The sequence below is a fragment of the Acomys russatus genome, chromosome 22 (assembly GCF_903995435.1).
Source record: "Acomys russatus chromosome 22, mAcoRus1.1, whole genome shotgun sequence".
Lineage (NCBI taxonomy): Eukaryota > Metazoa > Chordata > Mammalia > Rodentia > Muridae > Acomys > Acomys russatus.
In genome coordinates, this window is record NC_067158.1 from 32796635 (window position 1) to 32822477 (window position 25843).

The 25843-nt window shown below is 42.8% G+C and overlaps 1 protein-coding gene across 1 annotated transcript in view; it reads right to left on the reverse strand.

Moving 5' to 3' along the window:
- Nucleotides 1–11243: 11243 nt before the first annotated feature.
- The window catches only part of Bod1l1 (biorientation of chromosomes in cell division 1 like 1), a 54894-nt gene continuing 40294 nt past the window's right edge, over nucleotides 11244–25843 (reverse strand). Inside the window, exons 18-27 of the mRNA XM_051165146.1 lie at nucleotides 23035–23110; nucleotides 22627–22700; nucleotides 21751–21826; nucleotides 21633–21667; nucleotides 20324–20369; nucleotides 18073–18122; nucleotides 17896–17977; nucleotides 17204–17351; nucleotides 14663–14803; nucleotides 11244–11849 (exon numbers count right to left, since the gene is read on the reverse strand). Of these exons, the coding sequence (XP_051021103.1) occupies nucleotides 11732–11849; nucleotides 14663–14803; nucleotides 17204–17351; nucleotides 17896–17977; nucleotides 18073–18122; nucleotides 20324–20369; nucleotides 21633–21667; nucleotides 21751–21826; nucleotides 22627–22700; nucleotides 23035–23110 (846 nt within the window). The 3' untranslated portion in view covers nucleotides 11244–11731. The remainder of the gene's footprint in view (nucleotides 11850–14662; nucleotides 14804–17203; nucleotides 17352–17895; nucleotides 17978–18072; nucleotides 18123–20323; nucleotides 20370–21632; nucleotides 21668–21750; nucleotides 21827–22626; nucleotides 22701–23034; nucleotides 23111–25843) is intronic.

The following is a 25843-nucleotide window of genomic DNA, read 5'->3' on the forward strand; positions in this document are numbered from 1 at the left end:
TCCAGTGCATGCATGGCCCTTGGTTGGTGCTTCAGTCTCTGTAAACCCCTCTGGGCCCTGGTTAGTTAGTTCTGTCTGGTCTTCTTGTGGAGCTCCTATCACTTCAGGGTCCTTCTGTCCATCCCCCCCACTTTCCCACCAAGGCCTCCGACGCTTTGCCCAGTGTTTGCCTGTGAGTCTGAACATCTGTTTCTATCCTCTACTGGGTGGAGCCTGCCATGGGACAGCTATGCTAGGCTCCTGTCTGTGAGCATAGCAGAATGTGGTTAATAGTGTCAGGGGTTTGCTCTCTTCCATGGGGTGAGTCTCAAGTTAAGCCAGGAATTGGTTGGACAGTCCCTCAATCTCTGTTCTACCTTTATCCTGCACATCTTGCAGGCAAGATAAATTTTGGTTCAAAGTTTTTTGTCTTCCTTAATCTTTTCTTTCTGGTCTTTCTTGTTTGAATGACTATGCAGAGGACTCCCCCCCCCTTCATATTTAACCTCTTCTCTTGAAAATAAGGAAAGCCATGGTTTACCCCTGTGCACAGCCTGAGCACTATGTCTTCAATTAAATTGACTCATTTAGGCAAGTTGTCCCTTCACGATAATAAACAAAGATGCTTAAATCAAAAAGGCATTTTTTTAAAGAGTAGTATGTACCTAATTTTAGTCCTCATATATCTCTTTTTACATCTTCACCACTTGTGCATATCCATCTATTATCATGATTAATTTAATAACTTTATTTAAATGACTTATTTTTAGCTCAAAAAGCTTTACCCCAAAACCTCTGTATAAGTAATGTATAGGCAATATTAATATATTTATAAATATTTAAGTCAAACACTAGTAACCTCTTGCCATGTATAGCCCTCCCTTACACACACACACACACACACACACACACACACACACACACACACACACACATGCACTGCAGATAAAGCAATGTAACCTTTAGCTTACATTGAGGGTGTCTCCCATTCTGAGGACACATTAACAAGGCTATAGAATTGTTATATCCTACCAGAATCAACCTAAGATTTTCTGGCATAGTTATAAATACTAAAAATAAAGTGAATTGATGACTATAAATGCCTATATAAGTCCAGGGAGACATATTTCAAAACATCTAAGCTCTTTAAATTTTGTTTTGTTTTGTTTTTGTAATGGCCAACATCTTAGAAACTGGCTGTACTGGTTAATCTTAGTTGTCAACTTGACTCCATTCAAAATCACATAGGAGAAAATGAGAAACCCTGGAGAGGGTTCTTTTCTTTTCTTTTTTGACTATTTTTGTTTCTTTATTTATTTTTTACATATACATTTATATTATTACACATATATACAATAAACTACCTACAGCAAGAAGAGTCATGAAACAATCCGGAATTATATAAATACTATATTCTTAGTGTTTTGGCTATTTGTATTTGGCAACCTTGAAGAAAACAGCTTTCCTATCTTGGTGAGTCTAAAATTCTGAATGTAAATCACTATCATATCTCATTATTATCAACTTAAATCATCTATCTAGACCTAAAAACATCTTAACCTCTAAACAACTAAGCTTATTTGTAAAACTAAACTGGTCTTCAACCCCATCAGAGACTAGAGAAGGAATAAAATTAATTACATGAATATACTGGGAGCGCAGGTTAGCAGCTTCTCAAATGAGACGATGACAGAGCGTTTGCTACCTGGGCAGTCACCCCAAATTCTCTATAACATTGGAGCATCATCTTCAGCCTTCTGGCCCAATATATATGACAGACATATTTGTGGGGCAGGAACTATTGAGAACTTGCTTACCCTGTCTTGGCAGAGTTTGGTCGACTCTGCCTGCACCTAGAGAGGTTTCTAAGTGAGGAGGGAGCACCCACCTTAAATGTGGGTGTTATCATCCAACTAGCAAGGGCCTGAACTGACTGAAAAGGAGAAAGTGAATAGGTGAATGCAAGCAGCTTTCTCTGCTTGCAATTATAATGTGACACCTTGCACTCCTTACCATGCCCTATTGACTGTACCTTCCAACTGTGAGCTACACACACACACACACACACAGAGAGAGAGAGAGAGAGAGAGAGAGAGAGAGAGAGAGAGAGAGAGAGAGAGAGAGAGAGAGAGAGAGAGAGAGAGAGAGAGAGAGAGAGATCCTTCTTTCCTTAAGTTACTTTGCAACGAATACTCAACGCTATTGCTCAGTGGTGGAGCGGGTGAATTGGGTGTGATGTATGAGGCACTCACAGATGAAGATATCGTACACCAGTGAGATGAACCCTCTCCAATCACATGCACACACAGAAGGGTGTTACACACTCCATGCTTCATATGAGTCACTATCGCATCCCTCATGCTGAGTAGACCCAGCACATGGCAGGCTCTTAGCAAATGTTTATTGGACGAATGGTCTCATTTTACCCTCAACACAGCCCTTTGAGGTCAGCAGGGCAGGCATCAGGTTTCTTTTTACAGATGAGGAACTTGAGACACAGAGAAGCCACCTGATTTGTTCCAGGTCACCCGGAACGTGGGTGCTCATCAGGACGCCTGTTACAGAGCCTGTCTAGTAAAACGTGTGCTAGCTCAACATCACTCCAAGTCAACCAATTCTTCCCTCAGCCCTTTTAGCACAAATAACATATTTCAGTTTCTTTTGTTGTTGTTAAATCATCTTCTGAGATTTGGGAGATGTTTATTTCCATGATGGGACATTTTGGACTAGGTTCTAAAAGGGAAAAGGCTGGAGGGCCATGCCTTAAGAGAATGAGGCTTAAGGGAGAGAGAAAGCTCATCCAAGAGATTTATAGCAAGGAATTACGGCAAGCGCTGTCATTTGGGCTGAGTAAGTGTGGCTAGAAACAGGAAGGAGAAAACAGGATCCTGTGGTAGAGCAAGGCTTAATGGAATGTCAGCGGAACAGATGGGTTGGAGCTGTCCTGGGAACTGTCAAAGGAAGCAGTTGGAAAAGGCTTTGGAAGAATCCCTGTGACATGCAGGTGAACCAGGATGGTGACACAGGCTTCCTGTAAATGTAAAATGGGTTGTAAGTGAGGTGTAGAAAAGACAAGCATAGGCATCTTCTGCAAGCTGTCTTTGGAAAAAGTCTGTACCAGGTCAGAAAAGATAGCGGCCCAGGTATGGAGGGCAGGCAAATCTTCTTAGACATGGCTTTCCTTGAAGGGATAGAGGTGATTTAAAAAAGCAATCTAAAGTTAAATTATATCCTTTTAAAACTCCAACAGTGCTTGCTGGGGAAATGCATTTCTGATGGGCTGGAATGGTGCTTTGGGGAGTTGTTTCTCTCCTTTCATTGTGAGCTCTGGTCATGAGGCTTGTGCAGCAGGCGCTTTTACCTGTGGAGCCATCTCCTTGGCCGTGAGGTGTGAGCGGCTAGGAAGGTAAGCTGGATATAGAACCAGAATGTGGCTCAGTCTAATCCTTAAGCCATCGCTGAAAATCCTCAGTCTTTCTATGTTCTGAATTTTGCCTTGTATTGAGAGGCCTAGGACTAAAAACAAAAACAAAAACAAAACAAAACAAAACAAAAAAAAACCCAACAAAACAAAACAAAAAAACCGCCTTCCCCTTTTGCCAATGGGCTTCCTGTAAGTTAGATCTGAGGAGGGTTGTTAAATTGGCTTCTCCAGAGAAAAAGAGCCAATCAGGTATGCGAAGAGGCAAATGCTGGCATTTATTAGGGAGCCTAGTTCGTGCTTCAGGGGGCTGGTGTGAAACAGTGTTGGCTAAAGAACTTGATATGTCAGTAACCTGGCTCAGTGCAAGTCCTCCAATGAGCAAGGAGGCTGATGGGGTAAGCTCTCACTGAAGGCCTGAGCACTTTAGGAGACAGATTGTGTCCTACAGCCAAAAGGCCAGAGAGCTAAGGATGGGAAAGAAAGAAGATATTCCAACTCACAGGAGCAGATAAATACATTTCCTTTTCCTTTTGTTTTCTCCCTAACTTCTGCTAACTGGATGGTGTCTGCTCATGGGGAGGACAGATATTCTCTGTGTAGTTCACTCGAATTCACACTAACCTGTTTACACACGCAAGCAAAACTGATGCTTCGCCATGTTTCTAAGAATCTCTACATAGAACGAGGATGATATTTAAACATCGCAACTTCCCTGTTGTGCACATCATTTTAAATATTAATATATAAATTATTAATGCTTAAATATTGACAGTATACAAATATGATGCAACTATTCCAACCACCAAAGTGAACTAATCCTGGTACCTAGAAAAGGAGACTGAGTCTTGGGGTGATGTTTACTTTTCCTTGATAACCTCATAACACATACATGCATATCTGTGCATATTTGTGTGTCTGTGTGTGTGTGCGCGCGTGCTTAACAAAATGGGGAGGAAATATTCATCTCAGTTCTCATTTCTGTGACTGGTCATGTGCTCATAGCTCATATTTAAAACTACGCTCTTCTACTATTCATTCTGCACTCTCTGCACTGTTCTTTACCTTGAAAGAACAAAGCAATCATTCCTGAAGTGTAGCCAAGCTTAGCAGTTCTGTGTGCATTGAATGGCAGGGCACATTAAGGGGCATCCCAGGGAATACCCTGCACTCCTAACATACTGTTTCTTATTTTTACTGTGGGTTAGTGGAGTAGGTCTATGTAGTCTGGGTCATCACTCCAGACAACACACTATTCCTTTAGTCTGTTACTATGGAGGATGAGGATCCCTAGGTTGCCTTGACTTCCAGCTCAATATAAGTTCCGTGGGTTTCCTAGTGGATAAATTTATCTTTCTGGAGCTAGGACATAGGCCATCAAAGCATAAACCCATAGCAACTGGAATCAAAGCTTCTATTAAAAGGGGTAAAGCTCAGTGATGTTCTACAAACACCAAAAATGAAGGAGGAGGAGGAAGAAGAGGAGGAGGAGAAGGAGGAGGAGGAGGAGGAGGAGGAGGAGGAGGAGGAGGAGGAGAACAATTGCCAATGAATAATGGTTTCAGGGCCTCCAAAGTCCCAAGCACCAAGCTGGGCACAATGGCACATGCCCTAGCATCAGGGAGGCAGAGGCAGATGGATTGCTGTGAGTTCGAGGCCAGCCTGGTCTACAAAGTGAATACAGGACAGCCAAGGCTACACAGAGAAAACCTGTATTGAAAACAACAACAACACAAATCAAAAACAACAAAAAACCCAAAACAACAACAAAAAAGCCCCCGCCCCCAAAGCCCAAAACAACAACAAAACCAACATCCCAAGCACCTGTGCTGTGAAGGGAGCCTGCCAAAGCCTCCGGGTAGCATTCTTATCTGCCAAGATGCTCTTGAAGCTACAGAAGCCTATCGAATCATATGCCTCAAGAGGCACAGCCACAGGGATCTATTTTGGAACCTTCTTTCTGTTCTGGGTCCCACTCAAGCCAGCTTAGGTCACTTGTAGTTGGGGCAGATGATACTCCACCATACTCCAAAATCCAAAGGCCTGCCAGGCATTCTGTCTCTTTCCTGGTTTTCTTGCACATGCAACTGTTTATTTTCTACCTTACAAAAACTATCTCTACACATCTATACCATGGGATCCTAGAAATTTCATTGAGAAAGACCCTGTTTATTCCCCGGCTTCTGACATCACAAAACCTTACCAATAAATCCAAAATAATCATCACTTCTCATCACTAGGCTTCAGTGTCATAATGTAACAGACATAATAGAACAGTGTGCTACCTTGTGGAAGGGAAAAGTGACCAAGGTTTGAGAAGATCAAATAGTGCAGAGGGATGGAAAGTTAGTGCACTATCATGTCCCTGAATTCCCGGCCCCAACAGCTGCAAGCAAGCTGCTTTGGGTAGGTCTTGTAGACCAGGCTGGCCTCGAACTCAGAGATCCTCCTGCCTCTGCCTCGGAAGCTCTAGGATTAAAGGGATGCACCACCACACCTGGTTTATTGTTTTACTTCTTGCTAAGTGCTCTTGCTAACTGGAGTGTGTCAACCAGGATATGTTTTGTTTTGGTGTGTGTGTGTGTGTGTGTGTGTGTGTGTGTGTGTGTGTGTGTGTGTGTATGTGTGTAAAAGACAAAGAACAGTGAGGCTCAGGGATGCATGGTTGATTTGGGCACGTTGCCCCTACCACCGCAACACAGACTTTCCTGACTTTTTATGCGGCTTTAAGAGGTTCTCTGGTGGACTTATCTTGTGACAGTATATATAGCACCTGTATTGGAATTACTGATTGACTAAGCTTAGGATAATCCACTGATGTCCTCCAGTCCCCATCTGTCTTTTGCATATGGCAAGTAGGAGAGCTAAAGGGAGATGCCCCTAGGAGTAGGTTTTGTTGGTGTTCACTATTCCCCTACTTATAGGAAGCTCTGCTGGTTCCCATTTGGTTCTTATCATAATAGCACCAACTCCACAGGTTGTGTGATAATAGTTACTATTTGTGTATGTGTGTGTGTGTGTGTGTGTGTGTGTGTGTGTGCTTTTTCACATTTATTGCTAACTTGACAGACTTTAGATGCTCTCGGGATAGGTCTCTGGACAAGTCTGTAAGAGATTACCTAGATTAGACTGACTGATGTTAAAAGACCCACTCTAATGTGCTAACTCCATTTAGTTGGCTGGGGACCAGGATTTACGACAAATGAGAAAGTGAGCCAAGCACCAGCATTCCTGTCTCTTTGCTTCCTGACTGCAGATGCGACGTGACTAGCCGCCTCAAGCTCCTGCTGCTTTTCCTTCCCCAACACGATGAACTGTGTACCCTTCAAAAAGTGAGCCAGAATAAACTCTTCTTTTCTGAATTGGAGTTCGTCAAGTATTTTGTTGCAACAATGAAAATTAAATTATCCAGGTTGGGAAACCAGTGTAGGGTTCTGCCATTTGCTAAGCATGTATGTTTGAATTCTGCATTCTGAAACTAAGAAAACAATTACCAAATTGATTGGAGCCCCCATGAGCAACCTGTGAGTCAGAATCGGGCTAACGGTTTCTCATTGGTGAGATACACTAGTCTGTAAGTTTTTGGGAATCAGTGTGAGCTCAGAGGCATGGTCCAGTATTCTCCTAAAGATCTAACTGTTCCCCTTTCTATGATGAACACTTATCCTGACAAAGGGCTGTAGGCCTCTTTGGGGAAGAGATGGGAGAAAGATTAACAGTGCATTTTTTTCAGTGATGCTCTATAGAGATCTTGGGTTAGACTCAGATTCCCCTTCCTTCAAAGGGTTATAGGCTGATAAAGTGCTCAATTCTTGGAAGCTTTAATGGTTTCCATTTGGCTCTTCCCACCATCATAGACCTCTCTCTCTGTAGCTCAGGCAACCAATATAGAGGTTTGCTATATGCCAAGTTTGTCTTTTCTGAAACTGGAAATGAGACCACTGGGCATCCATTGTTTTTTTATGAGTGCTACTGAGTTGTGCTCATTTAACCTAAAGGCTCTCTGCTTATACAGATCTGCCAATAATTTAGAAAAATGACTATATATCATGGAACACCATGACGGGCCAGGTAACAGTATAGATCTACATGGACTAGACTATTCTGACGGCTGTTTTGCCTCTGCTGTCCATTACAGCAATCACTGCCCTCTTGCTTTGGGGGTTCAGTACTGCCACTTGTCATCTGGGCATCAAATTATACTCATTGCATTTAAATCTTCCATTTGAATCCCTACGGCACCCATTGTAAGTTGCTGACTATGGAGAAGAGGAACTGCAGTCTTTGGTAATGCTGGGACTCCCCCACCAATTTACTTCCCAATGGACTGGTGAAAGGCACATGTTCCAGACCTTCCTGCTGTGGGTAGGTAGGTATTAAGTGATCATAGCCCAGTCTTTCATGATAATCTCCTGAGGTTTTGCATCTTCTCTGAAGTAAAGGAATGGAAAGGGAAAGAAAGGGAAAGGAAGGGAAGGGAAAAGGATCTTTTTCTTTTCCAGCCAAACGCTTTTGCCACCAAGCCCAAGTCTGTTTCCTTGCTGCTCAAAAGGGCAACACAGAATGAGATGCGGAGGCAGGAAAAGCAATTGCTCTGGTAATCTGGCAAAATTGTGAAGATGGTGGACTAGGGTTCTGAAAAGACCATTTTAAGTCAGCACAAAGTATTTAAAAAGATTTATTTTATTTTTATGTGTATCGAGCATTTCCCTGCATTTGCACAAATAACTATGCACACGCCTGGTGTCAGCAGACATCAGAAGTGGGTATCGAGTATCTAGAATTAGAGTTATGGATGGCTATAAACCACCATGTGGATGCTGTGAACTGAACCCAGGTCCTGTACAAGAATGAGTGCCTTTAATTACGGAGTACTCCCTCTGGCCCCTCAGTGTAAAGTTTAAGCTCCCTTATCTTTAAGCAAAGGTGAAGAGAGGGCATAAGGTTAGGGAAGACTGATGGTCTAAGATAGGTTGATGTGAAATCTGATGGTTGGCATTTGTGCCTCTGAAAATATTTATCCCCATCTTTATGTCATCAGTCTAGATGGGGAAAAAGAGAGATTAGAGAACCTTTGAGTATATCCATATTGCACTGTTTGTTCTGGACCAATATTTGTACCTGTGCAGAACGGAGTGAGGACAAGCTGACCCAAAGCTTGAGGGCGCAGAGAACCAGAGATAACATGAGGGCAGAGATGTCAAGACTTTTGGTCCTTGTTAGTATCTGTCCGACAACCCAGGCCCATGGTAAGCAGTCAGAAGCATCCCTGGGACTTCTTACTCAACAGCTTTATTCCAACTTCAGTGAAAGATCCTGTCTCAAAGGAGTAAGACAGAGAGTGACAGAGCAGGCCACCTGACATCTTGGGTACATGTACTCACACACATTAAGTGTAAAAAAAATCTTAAAAATGCCTCAGGTCACTTATGTGGATGTAGGGTTAAGAAATAACACCCTGAACAATCTAATCATTTAGTCAGTGACTGGTGCTAGGAACAACCAGCCAACACCATCTTTCTTGTTTCTCTAAAAGCAGTTTTCGCTAGAAGTGTCCAAAAGTGTCACATATAGTTACCAAAATGCTTGTCTCCTAAGTAGTGGATTAGAAGAAATGTAAAAGTCATTAGAAGCAAAATGCTGTCACTGGCATGTACCCTACCAAACAACGTAAATAAAGCTGGGAGGTTATGAAGGAAAGGATCTTATGTGTGAGTGCCTGATGTTGGTTAAGTAGACAGATATACAAAGTCATAGATATGGTGCAGGACATTAGAGAACTGGCTCACACAAGTATGGACTCCCACAAAGGGTTTGTGTGGCTGAAGACCTCAGATTGCTAAAAGCATGTGCCAGTGCACGCCTGATGTCTAAGAACCAGAGAAGTTGATAGGACGACTCTTAGCTTGAGGCCCAAAGCTTGAGAAGCTGGTGTGGGAGTGGCTAGCATAAGCTCTGCAGTCTAGGGTTGAAAGCCAGGGGAAGGAGAGGAAAGGTGTAGGACACCCAGTGAAGTGGAAACTGTCACTGCTCCATTATTAGGGGGAATGTTTTTCTTTTGTCTTGCTTTAGGGGCAGGGGAAGGTTTTTATTGTGAATAGAGAGAGAAAATATCCAGAGGCATCTTGAGTTCAGAGAGGAGAGAAAGAGAAAGCTGACTGGACGTGGCCAGGGCTAGTTAGCGAGGCAGCAGAGTGGGGGAGAATGATGTGGAACGCTGGGATAGCAAGAGAGAAGTGAGAGAGTAACAGCCATAGAGAGGGAGAGGGAGGGAGGGGGAGAGGGAGAGGGACAGGGAGGGGGACAGGGAGGGGGAAAGGGAGAAGGACAGGGAGGGGGAGAAGGAGGGGGAAAGAGAGAGAGGGACAGGGAGGCGGGGGAGGGAGGGAGAGAAACATTCTCAGTGCCTGAGGAGGTCAGAAGGCAGCAGACCCCTAGAATTGGGGTTATGGATGGCAGGGATGGGGTTTGAATCTTCTGAGAGAGCAACAAGTAGTCCTAACTGTGGATCCCTCTCTCCCCAGCCCCTGAGCCAGGTAGCCCTTAGGATTCTGGGACTACCATGTGAACTAGGATGTCTACTGCTCTGATGCCTCCACTCTTCTAAATACTACCAGTATCACATCATGACTATGCACTGCTTTTTCACACCCGCAAAACCCCCATCCCACAGGGTCGTTTTTCTTTTCAACCTGGACTTCAGAAGAACTGAAAATTGCTAAGAGGTGGCTGACTACTCCGCTGGGACATGGTTGATGTGGTTCTATTGCTCGCTCCACATTTCTGAGGAGGCAGCTTTTCCTCACAGATCCGATTCAGTCTCTATGGGGTCATGTCCAACTACAAGTGCCTCTAAACTAGTGAGTGCTGGCTTCACAGTGTGATTGTGTTCAGGTGTGTACTGCTGATGATCTACTCACCTTAACCCTGCAGTACTAGGAATCTAGTCTCACTTCTAACTACAGTTGGGTTCTAAAACATGGGGAAAAAAATTCTTGTCACTCAAGTTTTAGGGAAACATTTTATAATTTATATATAAAATTTCAGTAAGAAACAATGGAAAATGACAAGAATATCCACCTTACAATAAGAGACAAAACAATAAAATAAAACCCAAATTTAAAAAAAGACAAACAAACAAACAAACAAAAAATCATACCCCAAACAATGAAAAACCCACACACAATGAATGTAAATTTTAATTATAAAACGAGAATATGAACAGAGCATTTAAAATGATCTCAATCATTTGGCAACTCATCATATCATTGCAAGAAACAGATCCAACCTTAAGAAAACATTATTTTATGAAAAACTTAAGTTGGACAGTTTGTTCATTATGGGGTTAAAACATGTTTAAAAAAGAACCTGGCCATAAAACCAGTTTCTATCCTGAAATAGCTGTATAAAACAACATGACACCCTGAAGCTGGATAGCTTGGAGCCGTCTAGTCTTCGTGCATTTCTCTTCACTGCGACAGACAGTATGGGGATGGATGGTGGCAGAGGCTTGGGAACAGCAGAGGAGAAGGGCGAACCCACAGAGGGTACCACCTGCGGGTGAAGGATGCGACTTTACCCGAACCAGAGTCACTTATGACAATGGGGCTTGTGCGTAAAGCCGCAGGGGCAAGGGTAATTGAAAAAAAGTTACATTTTTAAAAAACAGTCACGACCATGGACGGAAAGCAGCAGCGTCCGTTCTTCAGCTAAACTACTTTACTTGGATGCATGCGTGGATTTCTGTTTCCTGCCAGGCCATGTGCAGATAGGTACAGGGCAGGTGGAGTCCTAGAACTCTTCTACTAATGACTGCATAGCATTTAAAACCCTCTTTTTATTAAAAAAAATAATAAAATAAAATAAACAGATATATAGTAAAGTTCACAGATAAGATTTCTCTGTAAAATAAATAAAGTGTTCATTGATTAGCATCATACATTGAGTAAAATACAGCCTATTTTTACATGTTTATATATTATACACAGATCCCCATGGGGCAGCCTGGTGTCTGATGGGCTGGAAGGATTGCATTAGTGATTTGTCACAATTGGGAAACCCCAATTTGCACTGTTAAAATATACAACTACTTTGCTAGTTCAGATACAAAGTAAACGGATCTTCCTTTATCTGATGTGAATGTACATAATACCGTCTATGGACAATGGTTTATAAAGCTGTTGGAAACATAACAGAACAAGCTTGCACCTCGAACTTACAGCACATGCAGATCCTTTTCTTGCTTTTAAAAAAGAAAAAGCCCATGGGGCGAGTCTTTCCCTGCTCTCCACTGGGCTCTTCTCCAGAAAGCCAGGGCCAGGGTGGTGAGCATTACCGCTTTGCCTTTTTCAGAGGCGTTTCGTCCACTCTCTGCTGGCCTCTTGTTCGAGCTCCCGGAGGGCTGACTTCTCTCTTGCGCTTGACAGAAGGGGAGAGCTGTGCCTTTGATCTGCATTGAGCAAAAGCCAAGGCAATAACAAGTTAAAATCAGCTGCTTCAAATAACGTGGGAGTCTTTAAACCCCTAGAGCAGAGGGAAACCCCAGGATATTTACTACAAGAAGCGGCTTCACAGCGACCGTGAGCAGAGCATGGAAGCTGGCACTGTTCTGGCCCTGCCACCCTGAGGTGCTGACCTCTGCCTTGTTAGCACCCTTACCTACAAAGCTCTTCTACTGACACACACACGAAGTTCTCACTTGAAACAACTAGCAAGGACAGAGCAGGACTGCAACTTGGCATCTGACAGTCAAAACCACGCTTCAGAGCAGCACTAGAGAAGCCAGATGGCACAGTGGGAAAGGTTTAGAGGAACATGGTAACCAATCAACCATGTCGCCATCCGCAGACATATACAGCTCTTGGTGGCTTTCTGAAGCTTCTAGGACAGTGGTTCTCAACCTTCCGAATGCTGAGACGCTTTAATATAGTTCCCCATGCTGTGGTGACCCCCAATCACAAAATTAGCTCATTGCTACTTCATAACTGTAATTTTGCTCTTGTTATGAGTCATAATGTAAACATCTGATAGCAGGGTATCTGAGATATGACCCCCAAAGGGGTCACAACTCACAGGTTGAGAACCACTATTCTAGGACAAAGCAATCAGACCACAGTGCATGAGTTTACACAATTGCTCTCTACTTTCAGCATTCTGGACTGCAATGCTGCCTAAGCACTGCTATGCTCAAATAAACTGCTGTCATCTTTCTTCATGTTTTGACAAGTGATTTTCTTCTTTCTTGCCTTTTTGGGATGAAGTGTCATGCAGCCTAGGCAAACCTTAAACCCCCTACATAGCACAGGATGACTCTGAAATTTTGGTCTTCCAACTCTTGAGTATTATAATTACATGCATGGACCATTATGTCCAGTTTATGCAGTGCTGGGGATCCAACCAGGATCATGCCTTCTAGGTAAGCACTCCACCAACCGAGCCGCACGCCCATTTCTTTCTTTCTTTCTTTTTTTTTCTAATCATCCTCTATGACCCATCTGACCAAATTTACTTTTTTCAGCTCCAGTCAAAAAGTCCCCTTCTGGGAAGGCTTCCACAGCACAGAGAAGCAGCTTCCTCCCTGGAAACTACACAGTGCTTTAGACTTCTATGACAGCACTAGACATTGAGCTTAACCACTGTGCCTTTTCAGATGGCAGGTTACAGTTGATATTTTAAAGCAACATGGTAATAGAAGATAACAGAGCATGCCACGGTCACTATACCTAAAGTTTTCTAGTGAGCATTTTGTCTGTTACAGTAGTTCTAATGAGAGCACCAGCTGTATTGTGAAACATCTAACTGTGGTTGCTATCCAAAGTTTGAAAATCTATACACACTCATTTCTATCATTGGAAAAGACATTTTCCCTGGCAGCTGCTAAGATTAAGCATGTTACTTCTGATGTCCGCTTGTCATATGGCAAGCCTGCAGCACATGTGGAACTGCAGGATAGAGAGATGGAATCTGACTGCTGCAAAGACATGCTTGTTGTTCTCTGACAGCAAACGCAAGCACGGTGAGGTAAGCATAGTGCTGCGGATGACATGGCTCTCACAGGTTACCTAAGAACGAGCTGAGAACAGCTCAGAGATCTTCGCTAACACTCCTTCCCCAGCTGTGTCCTGGAAGCCACTGGCCACACAGGCAACACTACTGTGGAACTGCTGTGTAATAGGGGCCAGGGTTGTGCTGTGAGCTGTTAGCAGAATCTTGAGTCTGGCTCCGTCTCTTCTCCATGGGAGCTTGGTAGGCTGTGCAGGCCTTTTCCTTACACCCGGAAGCCTGCTGGAGTGCAGACTCACAGGCCCAACTCTTGACAGCCACCACTGGCACCTCAACCATGTAATTCAATTCTGAGAAGCATGCATCCAGACTGTCCTGATATTTTGACACTCACATAGAAAATAAGGATGACTATTTCACCTCACCCAACGAGGATGAAATGAGAGAATTTTCTTCCTTTCTAAGACTAGCAGACAAGAGCACACATGCATATTACAAGTGCACCATGAGCGTAAAACACTGTAAGAGAGTGCAAAAGCAATTTCTGATTTTGTGGAATCATCTTTTGTTTATAAATGTTATCATATAAAAAAAGCAATACAAGTTCCCAACCTCAAGAAAGAAACTTCACAGTTCAGGGAAAGAAGCACAATTAGGCTACCTACACCATCGCCACCTGCCATTCCTAACTGCTTAGCGCTGACTGCTGCAGACGCAATAGGAAGGAGACGAGACCAGGCTGCAGCACACAGGAGGCCCTGGAGGACAGGGCTTAAAGAAGGGAAGGATCTGACTCACTGAGGCAGGTGGTGAACACCCACTGCCTTAGCACAGCGGAGACAAAGGAGGGGGCTGTGGGAAGCAGAGGTGAAGCAGGCTGCAGCGGAAGGTGCAAGCTGCGGTGGCTGTTGAGAGTGCTCTTTTGCCTTGTCACCTCTGCAGTACTTTCCAAACCAGAAAGGACTCTAAGCTGTGACATGCTTCACTACACTGTGCAGACTGAACTAAGCATTCAGACATGCAATCACTTGTGAGGAAACATGTCCAACTTTAGTCATTGTACATGAGAGTTGGTCAAAGGCAAGCTTGTGTGGCTGGGCAGTGTGGCAAAGTCCCTGAAGACACCTTTGCTTAAGCCTTCCTATTTGTGGAAACCCATGATTCCCCCAAGAGAGCTAATTTGGTGAGATAATATCCTTAAGAAAACAGGAAAAGCACTACTTGGGAGTTACACAGCTTCAAGGGCGGGCAGGGACTTACCTTCCTAATGGGGGAGATTTACTAACTTTTTCGCTGGTAGATAACTTCTCTTTTGCTAACTTTTGGCGATTTCTAGGAGAAACTGTTTCTGGGATGCCAAGTTTGGATGTTGCACGTGTAGATGGCTTGCTAGGATGCTTTCTGAAACACATTATAGAGACACTGGGCAATGGTAGCACTGGATTCTCTAGGCCATGGGACCAATAAAAAGGAAGAGATTTTGCATGGACAAGACAGCTATGGAGACTCAAAGGATCAAAGGGGCTGGATCTGTTGATGATTGCTAGTAATGACCTTGGTGTCAGCCAGGACTAAACTCTACCTCCAGGATACTGTCTTTGCTTTTCCTGTGCATATTTTACCACAATCGAGAAGATGATTCTGAAAAATAGCAAATACACTGGCTGAGAAAGATACCAAAGAGCTCATCACAACAGAATAGGAGGCTAATGTCACCGAAGGCACGACTCACAGCGCTGAATGCTGATGCTCCAAGTAGCCAATCATACAAGAAAGACATCAGATTAAGGGAAAAGCTGACTTCCCAGAGAAAAGGAAGAAAAAGAATTGTTTAGTATATGGGATGTATATGATTCAAATTCAAATTCAATTCAATGAAGCAATTCCAATTTGGATGCATACGGGAAATCAGTGTCTATAAGATCAGCAGAACAACCCTTCTAGATTATGTAGTACACACCTGGTGTGGAGCATTTATTTCTTAGAGAGGATATAGATTAGAAAGCAAACCATAATAAGATGTCAAGGACGCTCAGCACAAGAAGAAGGCCTAGAAACTGTCCTCAAATACGTACGGGGAATTGTTTGAGGCCCCAAGCGTAGAACTTGACACAAGAGCAGAGTCATAGGGAGGCTGGCTTCTCTAATGCACGGCAAGAGAAGGCCATGTGGTATGCACAAGAACAGGAGCAGCACAGGGGAGCTGCTGAGGCTCAGACACCCAAGGCTAGCAGTGTGAGAGGATCACGGAGTACACATCCGAGCCCAAGGGCCTGGGAAATCACAAAGATACTAGAGCCCCGGGACCAATCATCTAATGGTGAGAACTTTAAGCCAAACAGAAAAAAGCCTGTTGATAAACCACACATTCTTAAAGAAACTCAACAATTCTGGTAACTCAAGTGACCATTAAGTGACTTATTCTTTTAAAATGTATTTTCCTTATTCTTAAATGACCTCTCTCTCTCTCTCTCTCTCTCTCTCTCTCTCTCTCTCTCTCTCTCTCTCTCTCTCTCTCTCTCACACACACACACACACACACACACATCTTGGCTATTATTTTGAAAGGCAAGCCTGCTAGTGATTTTTTGACACTTTCCAAAAGACAGAAAGTCTAAGGAACTTTCTGAATTGAGCCCCACTGCATTGGAGGTTCCAGAATCTACAGTGTAAGAGGCCGCGGAGGTACTACTAGACATCTGCACCCACGCGCAGGGCGCTGCACTCTGGTCTGCTTACTTCTTCACTAGGATTCTTGGCTCAGTGACTTCTATTCATCTCAGCCTTTCCTTTTCTCCAACTCCTCTCCTCCAAAAGCCCAAATATTAGACCATCTTAACTTTAGTCACATGAGCTCATTGATTTTGTCTTTTGTATTTAAAATTGGACTCCTGAAAATCAAACCATGTCACCAGAGGCTAATAATGTCTGTATTTGGAGGATTTAGAAATGGGTTGATTTTAAACTTTTTATAAACATGATACAGTATTACTATTATATTATGGTGACCGTGTTAATGGTAATACTTTCAAAGTAAACATTCCAGACCATTTTGACTAATTTGGAGAATGAAATTAGAGAAGATTATGCCTAGATCAACAGTGTGTGAATGACACTGAACACAGAAAGCATCTTTCTCTGGAAAACACTGGTGAGCATCAGGGAGAACTGTGCAGCACTGCCACACATCATCTCTAAGTGTGTAGAGTGGGGCAGGAGCACTTCTGGTGTTAACAGGTGCAGCAACATTGGAGGGGCTGGGGAGGAGTCTTGTGGGCAAATACTACAACAAGTTCCTTCCTTTAGGATTTTGCCAAGCCTAAAATATTTCATTTTATTTCATTTATATTAACTTAGAAGAAGCAGAGAACCCATGACTTCTTCAAATTAGTTTGAACACATACCTAGTTTTCCCTGCAAAGGCTTGTGCCTCTAACAGGGTTTGACAGAATGTACTTTACAGAACCATGGAAATTCAGGCAGTTTGTCAGAGTCAGCACAGGTGATGGCTGTGTGTGGCCCTCTGGGCTCCCTCATGGTCCTCAGCACACACTGTTTGAGACAGTAGATACTAAAAAAATGTGTGGAGAGAACTGAAGGTTTCACCCAACAAGCACTTAAACCAATCAAAGACTCTGAAGTAATCCCCCAGCCACTGAAACAGAAAACATATTCTCTATGAGGTGAGACAGGAAGGGAGCACAGAAAGGAAACGGCTGCAAGAGAAGCCCATGATCTGGAGAGCTGCTTCCAGACAGAGCGGCTGCTGAAGGCCTCTGGAGGCTCCTGGTGCTGCATTACCTCTGTGCCTCTGGTCTAGTGGTTGATCTGGTGGTGGCTCCCAAGGGCTCCTCCTCCTCCTCTTCCTCCTCATCAGACTCCTGATCTTTTTTGTCCTCAGATGTTTCAGAAACTGATTTTTGGCGCTTTCTTTCTGGCTCTGAGGATTCTGTTCAGACAGAAGGGTAACACCTGGACTATACAATTCCCAAAGACACTTCCAAAGGACAGTCATGGTGTAGAACTTAGGGTATTTGCAACTTGGAAGCAGAAGAAGTGGTTTTCCACTTCCTTTTGGTTTCAGTACTTACAATTCACAACTGTTTACCTTAATCTCAAACACATTTGGGATAGTTTACTTATGCAGCTCACAGCCAGCATTTGCAAAACATCCACATGGGCTCAGAAAAGCATCTGGGATGTGCCATTTTTGGCAGGGATTAAGCCATTTCACACACATTCATGCAACATTAGTTCTAGCTGCACCAGGCTGGATTTTTCTATATCCAAAAAAGATCTGTTAAAAAGTATGATGTTTTTGAAATAAGATTGTAATTAACAATGTACCAATGTATGTACTTCTTGGTTTTTGGCTTGTTTTTTCATCTATTTATTTTGTTCTATTTTTGTTTTTGATTTAAATTGGTCTGTTTTTCAAGCAGAGAGAAAGCGGGGTGGGGTGGGGGGCGGTGGAGAACAAGCTAGATTCATACCAGCGTCGTCTGATGAAGTCAGCGAGCGTTTGGGCTTTCTTCCTCTTCGACGCACACTCGCTGCCTTTTCTTCACTGCCATCCTAGAAGCACCAGCATTAAAGTTGAAAGGGTGGTTGGCTGTGTGTTTATTGTTTATTTATAGAAGATATATCTTGATAAAAAACTTAGTACTTACATTGCTTGTACTTTTCTCTTGTAGGTTGGCTGTTTCTTTATTGAATTCATCTTTAATAAAAACAAAATGAAACAGAAATTAAATTTGAACAGTAGGTTTGGCCTGTTGTCTGTCATCAGCCCAATGTTAATGTACTGTTTGCAATTCATTATCTGGGGAGTTTTTCTCCCAGATTTGGGAATATCAGTAAAAACCATAATGAATGATCTTAGGAAGGTGACCCACATGTAAACAAAAAACTTGAAGTTTAGGTAGGTAGCTAGCTCAGTCAGTAAAATGCCTGCCTGGAAAACACGAGGACCCAATTTCAGACCCTAGAACCAGCGTGGTGGTGAGGGGGAGAGAATGCCTGTGGCTCCCGGCCAGCTAGACCAGCACAGCTGGGTAGTTCCAAGCTGATGAGAAATCGTGTCTCAAAGGAGGCAGGTAGCATTCCCAAGGACACCATCTGAAGTTTTCCACTGGCCTCCACATGCAGGTGCAGACAAATGTGCATGCAAGTAGATCACTCTGCCCTACTCTTACATATGCATATTAAAAAAACAAACATAAAATACACTTATATTTCATTTATACCTCTCATTCACATAACCAGAAGGTAATATTATGCAATATTTTTAGTGTGCCTGCATTCCGAGTGCAAACTAGGGCAGCTATGGAAGTTTCCACTTTATCATATCAACATTGGAAAGGTTTTGGATTCTGAAGCATTTCAGGTTTTTGATTAGAGATGCTTCTTTTAAGTCTCAGTACTGCTCTGTAAATATTTCAAGTTCAGTTTACAGTTCAGAAAATTGGGCTTGAGGAATTTGGTTTCTATAACTTCTTCAGTCACATAATTAATAAGCAGTGGTATTTGGACTCTTTTCACTCCAAATACACATATCATGGAAACAAAGAAAAAATCATTAGAAGTCTATTAATACACTATGCTTTATTTTTGAAACATCTGTTTTATGTAAATGTTCTATTGTAAGGAAAATAAAGATTAGGTGGCATATTATTTGAATATAAATTTATAAGCAAGTACTCAAAAACACAAGAGTATTTTGTGTGTGTGTGTGTGGGGGGGTAGTGATGAATTATGTAGCCAAGGTCACTGTACTGGGCTTCAAGGTCAGACGTGAAGACAGTAGTATTTTCTTTTTCCTGAAGATTTGCTACACTAATAAACGTGGAAAAGTTAATCCAGTAAGATCAAAGTCTTTCCTAAGCTGCTCATTGTTTCTCAGTCCCAGAAAATAACAAAAAGCAAGGCTACCACATGATCACATAGTCCTGAATCTGTAGAGTGAGTTCAAGGCATAAAGATTTCTTATTATATGGACTTAAAATCCATATAATATATAATCAGGCTAAAAACCGAACAGAAGCAGAATGCTTCCTTCCTTAACAAAACAAAAATAGAATCAAATCACCACCACCAAAAAAACCCAAACCCAAAACAACCTTAACTTACCAAAAGACAAGGAAAAAAAAAAATGAAGCAACCTAAAAGCTTATAGATAATTAGGTGTGTAAACACTGTGCAGGTGTATGTGCTTGCTGAGCGGACTGCACGCTTTCCCAAGTGACTATGGTACCTACTTACACCAACAGCTGTCACACTCATCCTCTCTGCTTATCGTCAAACCCTTTAAACCCATTGATAGTTCTTTCTTACATTAAAAAAATCCTTAAGCTAAGAGGTTAAAATGTACAAACTCTTAAAAAAATAAGGAAAAGGCAGACTAAATAAGAAGGAATGCTTCTGTTAGCCTCCCATTAAGCGCAACCATAATTAACATTTTGGATATTTTTTTTCCTCTTTGGAATGAGGACAAAATACTTGAAACCATTAAGTAACGCACAGAAGTTTCTGTTACATGTTACTGTCCCTCTGGGCACAGTAGGTTCTTCGGATAAGCAGCTGCGTTAGAAGTAACAGGGCTCCAAAAGCTACTTCTTCCATCTCATCTCAACACAAATGCAGCAAACTACAGCTTGGACACGGCAGTACATTCAGCTCCAGCATAAACTATTTTTTTCCTACTGCCTTGTACAGTGTCTTAGACTAAAGAAAAAACCTAAGTATATATAACCTTCTTTCTGAACCATTTTATTGAGAAACAACAAAATTCCAAAATCTCCCCTAACAGCCAGGCTAGGTTCCCTGCTGAAGTAGGAAAACCATCTTATTTAGAAAACCGCTCTTAAACATTCTTGCACATAAACTCCTTAGACCCTAGGCAGAGGAGTCCCGGGGACGTACCTGCTTGGCTGGCTTTCGGTTTGCTGCTAGGTGGAGATTGTTCTACCTGAGTTTAAAGGAGCAAAAATGAAAAAGACCAGTTTGTCATTGTTCTCCAGAAAGGCAAGCAGTAAACTTTAAGGCCTTGACTCATTCTGCTATCAGAATAACGGGGCCTCTTTCCCATGGCTGGTCAAGCAGAGCTCGCAAGTGTGGCTGCCCAAGCTTCTGAGCCACCTCTGACAAGAAGTGTCTTCTCCACACCGTGGCTGCACCTCTGGAGACTGAATGCCACCGCAGTGAAGCATGATCAGAGCTGCCGGTTTTGTTGAGGGCAGCAGGCCCTCACACAGGAGGCTCTATGAGAGAAGCACTAGGTGCTACAGTGCTGCACTACTTCATGGCCACGCATGCAGTCTCGGGAGAATTACACAACCGACCCTGAGTCACAGGTCTGAGAGTAAGTGACAAAGCTAATCTCTAAATCCAAAGTGATGTTTTCTAAGTCATTACTCATTGCCATTGAAATACACGGAACGCTATCCTTGTGTAATGATTTTACAGGGTTTGCACTCCAGAGTCAAAGATGAGAACATTCAGAGATAAAGCAGCAGTACTAGAGATGGCTGACTTAATAAAGCACCTGCCCCATAGACATGAGGGCCTAAAATGAGACCCTAGCACCTGTGTACAAAGCTGGCTGCAGCGATGCACATTTGTAACCCAGAGTTTGTGGGGGAGATAGGTGAATCCTAGTTCCCTAGTTAGCCAAACTATCTAAATGATGAGCTACAGGTTAACTGAGAGACCCTGCCTCAAAAATTAAGGTGGAGAGTTATAAGAAAGACATCTGATATTGACCTCTGGTCTTCACGTGCACATGCATACACACACACACACACACACACACACACACACACACACTCACACATGTGCTCCCACGTGAACATGTGCACATACTATACCCATACCCGCACAAACAGCAACGATGATTATCCTGCACTAAACTCAGTGCATCTTGACTACAAAAACAATTCAAGAGAAAAGCATAAGGCAGCAAGGGATGTCAGAAGTTGGGAAAGTCACTACTCAAAAATCACATTTGTATTTTAACCAAGGCTCTCTAATTTTACATAACGGAACTCCTAGGTATGGATGGAACTGGCAGCTGTTAGAACTCGGTCCATAGGAAAATACTACTAATCAAGGCATTCTCTCAATGGCTAGCCATGTCCTTTGAAGTCCTTAAAAGTCGTTTACAACATGAGATGTTCACAGGCCAAGAGGACATATTTGAATGGTTCTTTTCTCATCTCTCACAATTACTTACAGTGGTAATGCTAGTCTCTGTTTTGGAGTCTTCTTCTGAAAAAACAAAATAAAAGTTTACTTTAGAAGGCCAATTCAGTACATTCTTGTGTATGATTGAAAATGTGCCAAACACCTACTTGATTTCAAGGCTGTTTCTGCTGGGTATTTGCGAGGTCTTCCTCTTTTCCTTTTAATAATTATTGGCTGGCCATCCTAACAGGGAAATGAGAAAAATCCCCATCAATAAAAGAATAACGTACCCTTCACTGTATCAATTCAGAGTTCCCTCACTAACAGGAATGAACTCCAGCTTGGGTGCAATGCTGGGAAGTCTTGTATTTACTCTCCCTGCAGCCCCCTTGCTTAGTGAGTAGACAGTCCTATGAATCCAGAGTCCCACCAGGGTAACGAGTGCTCAGCGAGTGTTGCCCCACACAACTACTACGTCTGGGATTTGGTTAAACATTGTGGTCAAATGTTATCTCCTACAAAAAATAAATCATCTACTGAATTTCTCACATGAAATCATTAAAGAGTTAGCAAACCGCAATGGCTGGCTTGGGATTTTAGAGGTCTGTCCTAGGCCCCTGTCATTCTCTGACCCAGAAGCTCTCTGTCAACTTGAGTGGGCTAGAAGTTGACTTGATGAAACTGCAGCTTCCATGACCTTGCCTCACCAAGCTAGGTCTCCTTGGGCCCTCCTGCTGCTGTTCCTAGTTCCTCACTTCCAACCTGCAGTGCTACGCTGCAAGGCCAGGAACCTGGCACTGCCTCTGGCAAAGTGCTGGACTCACTTTATCTATGGATGACATAATTAGGTTTCGGATAAATGCTGTGATGAAAAAGGGCAAGTGAACAAAATTAATCAGAATGACATTCATAAAGGATAGTGTTGAAAATAGTGTGCCACTGTACTAAAAATGGCTACAAAGTACTTATGAAAAACTCATGTAGAGGCACATGACACATTTGGAAGTCATTCTGAAAGAGTAAGTGTGAAAACCAATTCTCACCTCCTGTGACTTGATGCTGTCATCTTCATTCAGCTCAGTCTTTTCACCCGCACCCTCGCTGCTGCTGAAGTCATCTGTGGAAAGGCAACGCCCAATGAAGTGCTGGTGACCAGGTAGGCTTTCGTCATGCCCCAGAGGATCAGCACAATCCCAGGTGCACGGGAACACTTCGTGTGCATACTTCCAATAAGCCCAATTATAGCTAACTAGAAACAGCACATTTTGGGAAGAGGATTCAACTTAAAAACTATACCTCCCTTCCCCGCTTTACAAAGGTGAGCATAAGGTTCTGTGCTATCTGGAGGGAGCAAATGGGCAAAAGGATGTTCTAGCAGGTGAAGCTCAGCGCAAGGTGTGCTGCTGTGAGAGCGCAGCCTCCCATCCTCCCATGGGGGGGCTTTCACTCACCCCGGTCTTCCAAGGCAGCGTTGTTTGTCTTTGAACTTATTCTAGAGAATTCCTCCAGATCTCCAGAGTTCTCTTCCTGTAGAGAAGTTGCACAAGACCAGATGCTTCATGTTCAAATTTAACTCTGCCTCCACTCACACTCCCCTGAGTTTGTCTCATTAACAATTTCCTAGTTGTCATTTAGAGTAGTTTGAGAAATGTTTTAAAAACATAACCATTATTTCAGTTAGTGGAACTGCTAAAAGAAGATTTAAAAACATTGAAGGCAGAAAGGCAGGTTAAGATCAGGGTTAGTTTTATTTTCTTCCTACAAAATGTACTTTGTCTTTTGAAGAGAAACTTCAAAGGAAGATCTACAACAATTTGCATTTCTTTACGGAGTGGTAGAGGAGAGAGGTATAGGGAAGGACTAAGAGTGAACATCTGGGAATTCAGATGAACTAATTTAGAGTAGCAATCTCCAGCAGTTAAATTACCGGCCATGAGTATGAAGCATCAAGTGAGTGCTGCAGGCTACAGCAATGACTGGCCTGGCAAGCCACGCCCACAGGTGCAACAGTGGCATGGACATCATGGAAGTAACCAGCTACTTTCTGATTGAAGTCCCACTCCCCAAGATGGGACTTTTATACGGCCAATTATAAATCCTCATTTCTTTCCTTTCTTTTTCCTTGGTGGCACTGGAGGGGCTAGGATTGCTGTCATTGTCCCTTCCCTTAGCAGAGGTACTCTGCGTCACTGGGTGATTTATCTTACAGTTATTCATTTTGTGTATGTGCTAACACATGACGGAGGACTTTCCCAGGAGTCACTCTCTTCTTCCACAATGTAGGTCCTGGGGTTTGAACTTAGGCTGCCAGACTTGCCAGCACTGCCTTTACCCATAGCTTTCTGGCCCACTTTTCAGGAACTTAAAAAGTATAAACACAAAACAAACATTCGCATAATACCACATTTCAGTCTTTCTAAACAATTGTGGTTTTTGGCCTACTTTGAGGCAAACTCTTTGTGCCTTGTAATGAGGATGACAAGGAGCTCATGCTATCTCCTAGTGATAGCAGTATGAGCTCAGACATTTCTCATGTGTCTGTTGACTACAGAATGAATGTTTTTCTTTGTAGGAGCCCTAAGGTACCCAGTATGGAAGGCCACTTCAGTTAACACTAGGCTAGTAATCACATGATAGCGAAACCTGGGGGTCATTCTCAAGACCGCTCACTTGTAGAACTCCCAGATTTCCCTGGGTATCATGAATGCACTACATGACCAGTCTAAGACAGGATGTTACAGCCCATGACTGACAATGTAGCTCACCGTAATTGCAGACACCAGGGTTAATTTCTACATTAATATGCACAGAAAAATTTTAGAATAATTTTAAATAAAAAGTAAAATTAAAAAGTAGTTCTGTCAGCCAGGCGTGGTGGTGCATGCCTTTAATCCCAGCACTCAGGAAGCAGAGGCAGGCAGGTTGCTGTGAGTTTGAGGCCAGCCTGTCTACAAAGCAAGTCCAGGATAGGCAAGGCTACAGAGAAATGCTGTCTCGAAAACAAAAACAAAATAAAAAAAACAAATAAAAAAAGTAGTTCTGTCACTTAAAAAATATTCTAGTGGTTTATTATTCTTCCAGCCTGGTAGGGCACAGGGTTAGAATATGGAGGGTCTGCCCACCTGCGAAAGCCTAACAGCTATCTCTAGAGCAACCTATTTACTCCTTCATGAATATTCAGGTTCATGTATATAGTGACTTCCAAGCTATATGCTTTTCATGTGCTGGGGGGCAGGAGGGCAGAGGTGTGCCTTTGTTGGTTTGCTCAGGCTCAGGTGTGGCTGAAGATGGTGCCCAGTCTTCATGTCTGGGACAGAATGTATTTCTGGTTGGGGGATGGTTCTTTCAAGAACTTCACCAGCTCCTGATGACAGCTATAAACTCATTTTTATGTTCTGTTTTCCATTTTTCCAGTACCTGGAGTTTTTCAAAATTCAGCTTTCTTTTCTTCTCATCTTGACAAGTTGGCATACCAACCTGACAATGCCTTTATTGCTCCTAACCATGATACTCCCTTATTTCACAGAGTGTCACAGGAATGGTAAAACCACTCGCCACCTGGTGTACAGATCACTGTTACTATAAAATGGGCTATTAAATAGCTTCTGAAGATCGTTTCTATGCAGGGAAACACTATTTCATAATAATGAAAAGGTTCCCTGGGGATGCCTTCTTAAGTTGAAGACAGAGCTCGAGGTCCTATGCACTCTAAGCAAATACTCTGAGCTGTTAGATTTTTACTTAAATTCATTATTTAAAAACTTACATGAGGCTGAGAGGAAATAAAAAAGCTTCTCCCTCAAACTGCTTCTCTATTAATTTAAGAGTATTTATTACCTTATGATCCTAGCTATGAGCAGAGGAAGGAGGACCGAGTTAAAAGCCTATTTCTTTCCTAGGCCAACTCACTGAAATCCATGGTACTATGCTACTTTTCTTATTGTTAAAAAGTCCTTTTTAAAAGAAAATTTAGTTCACCAGTTCTTGGGAGCACAAGAAGGGCTTTAGTGAGCTGGAGGCCAGCTTTTATATTTGCATAAAACTAGAACTAGGTGGAGAAAAATAGTGTAGGTAAGAGAGACAGGGAAGATAGAGAGTAGCCAGTCTTAGAAATGGAAGAACACTCAAGAAATATACAGCAGAAAGTGTGTGTATCTGGGACCAACAGGAAGGGGAGCACGGGGAAGGGAAGGACTCAAACGCAGCTTCTCTGAATCTTGAGACAAATAAAAAAACAATGGGCAAAGTGCGGACTTGGGG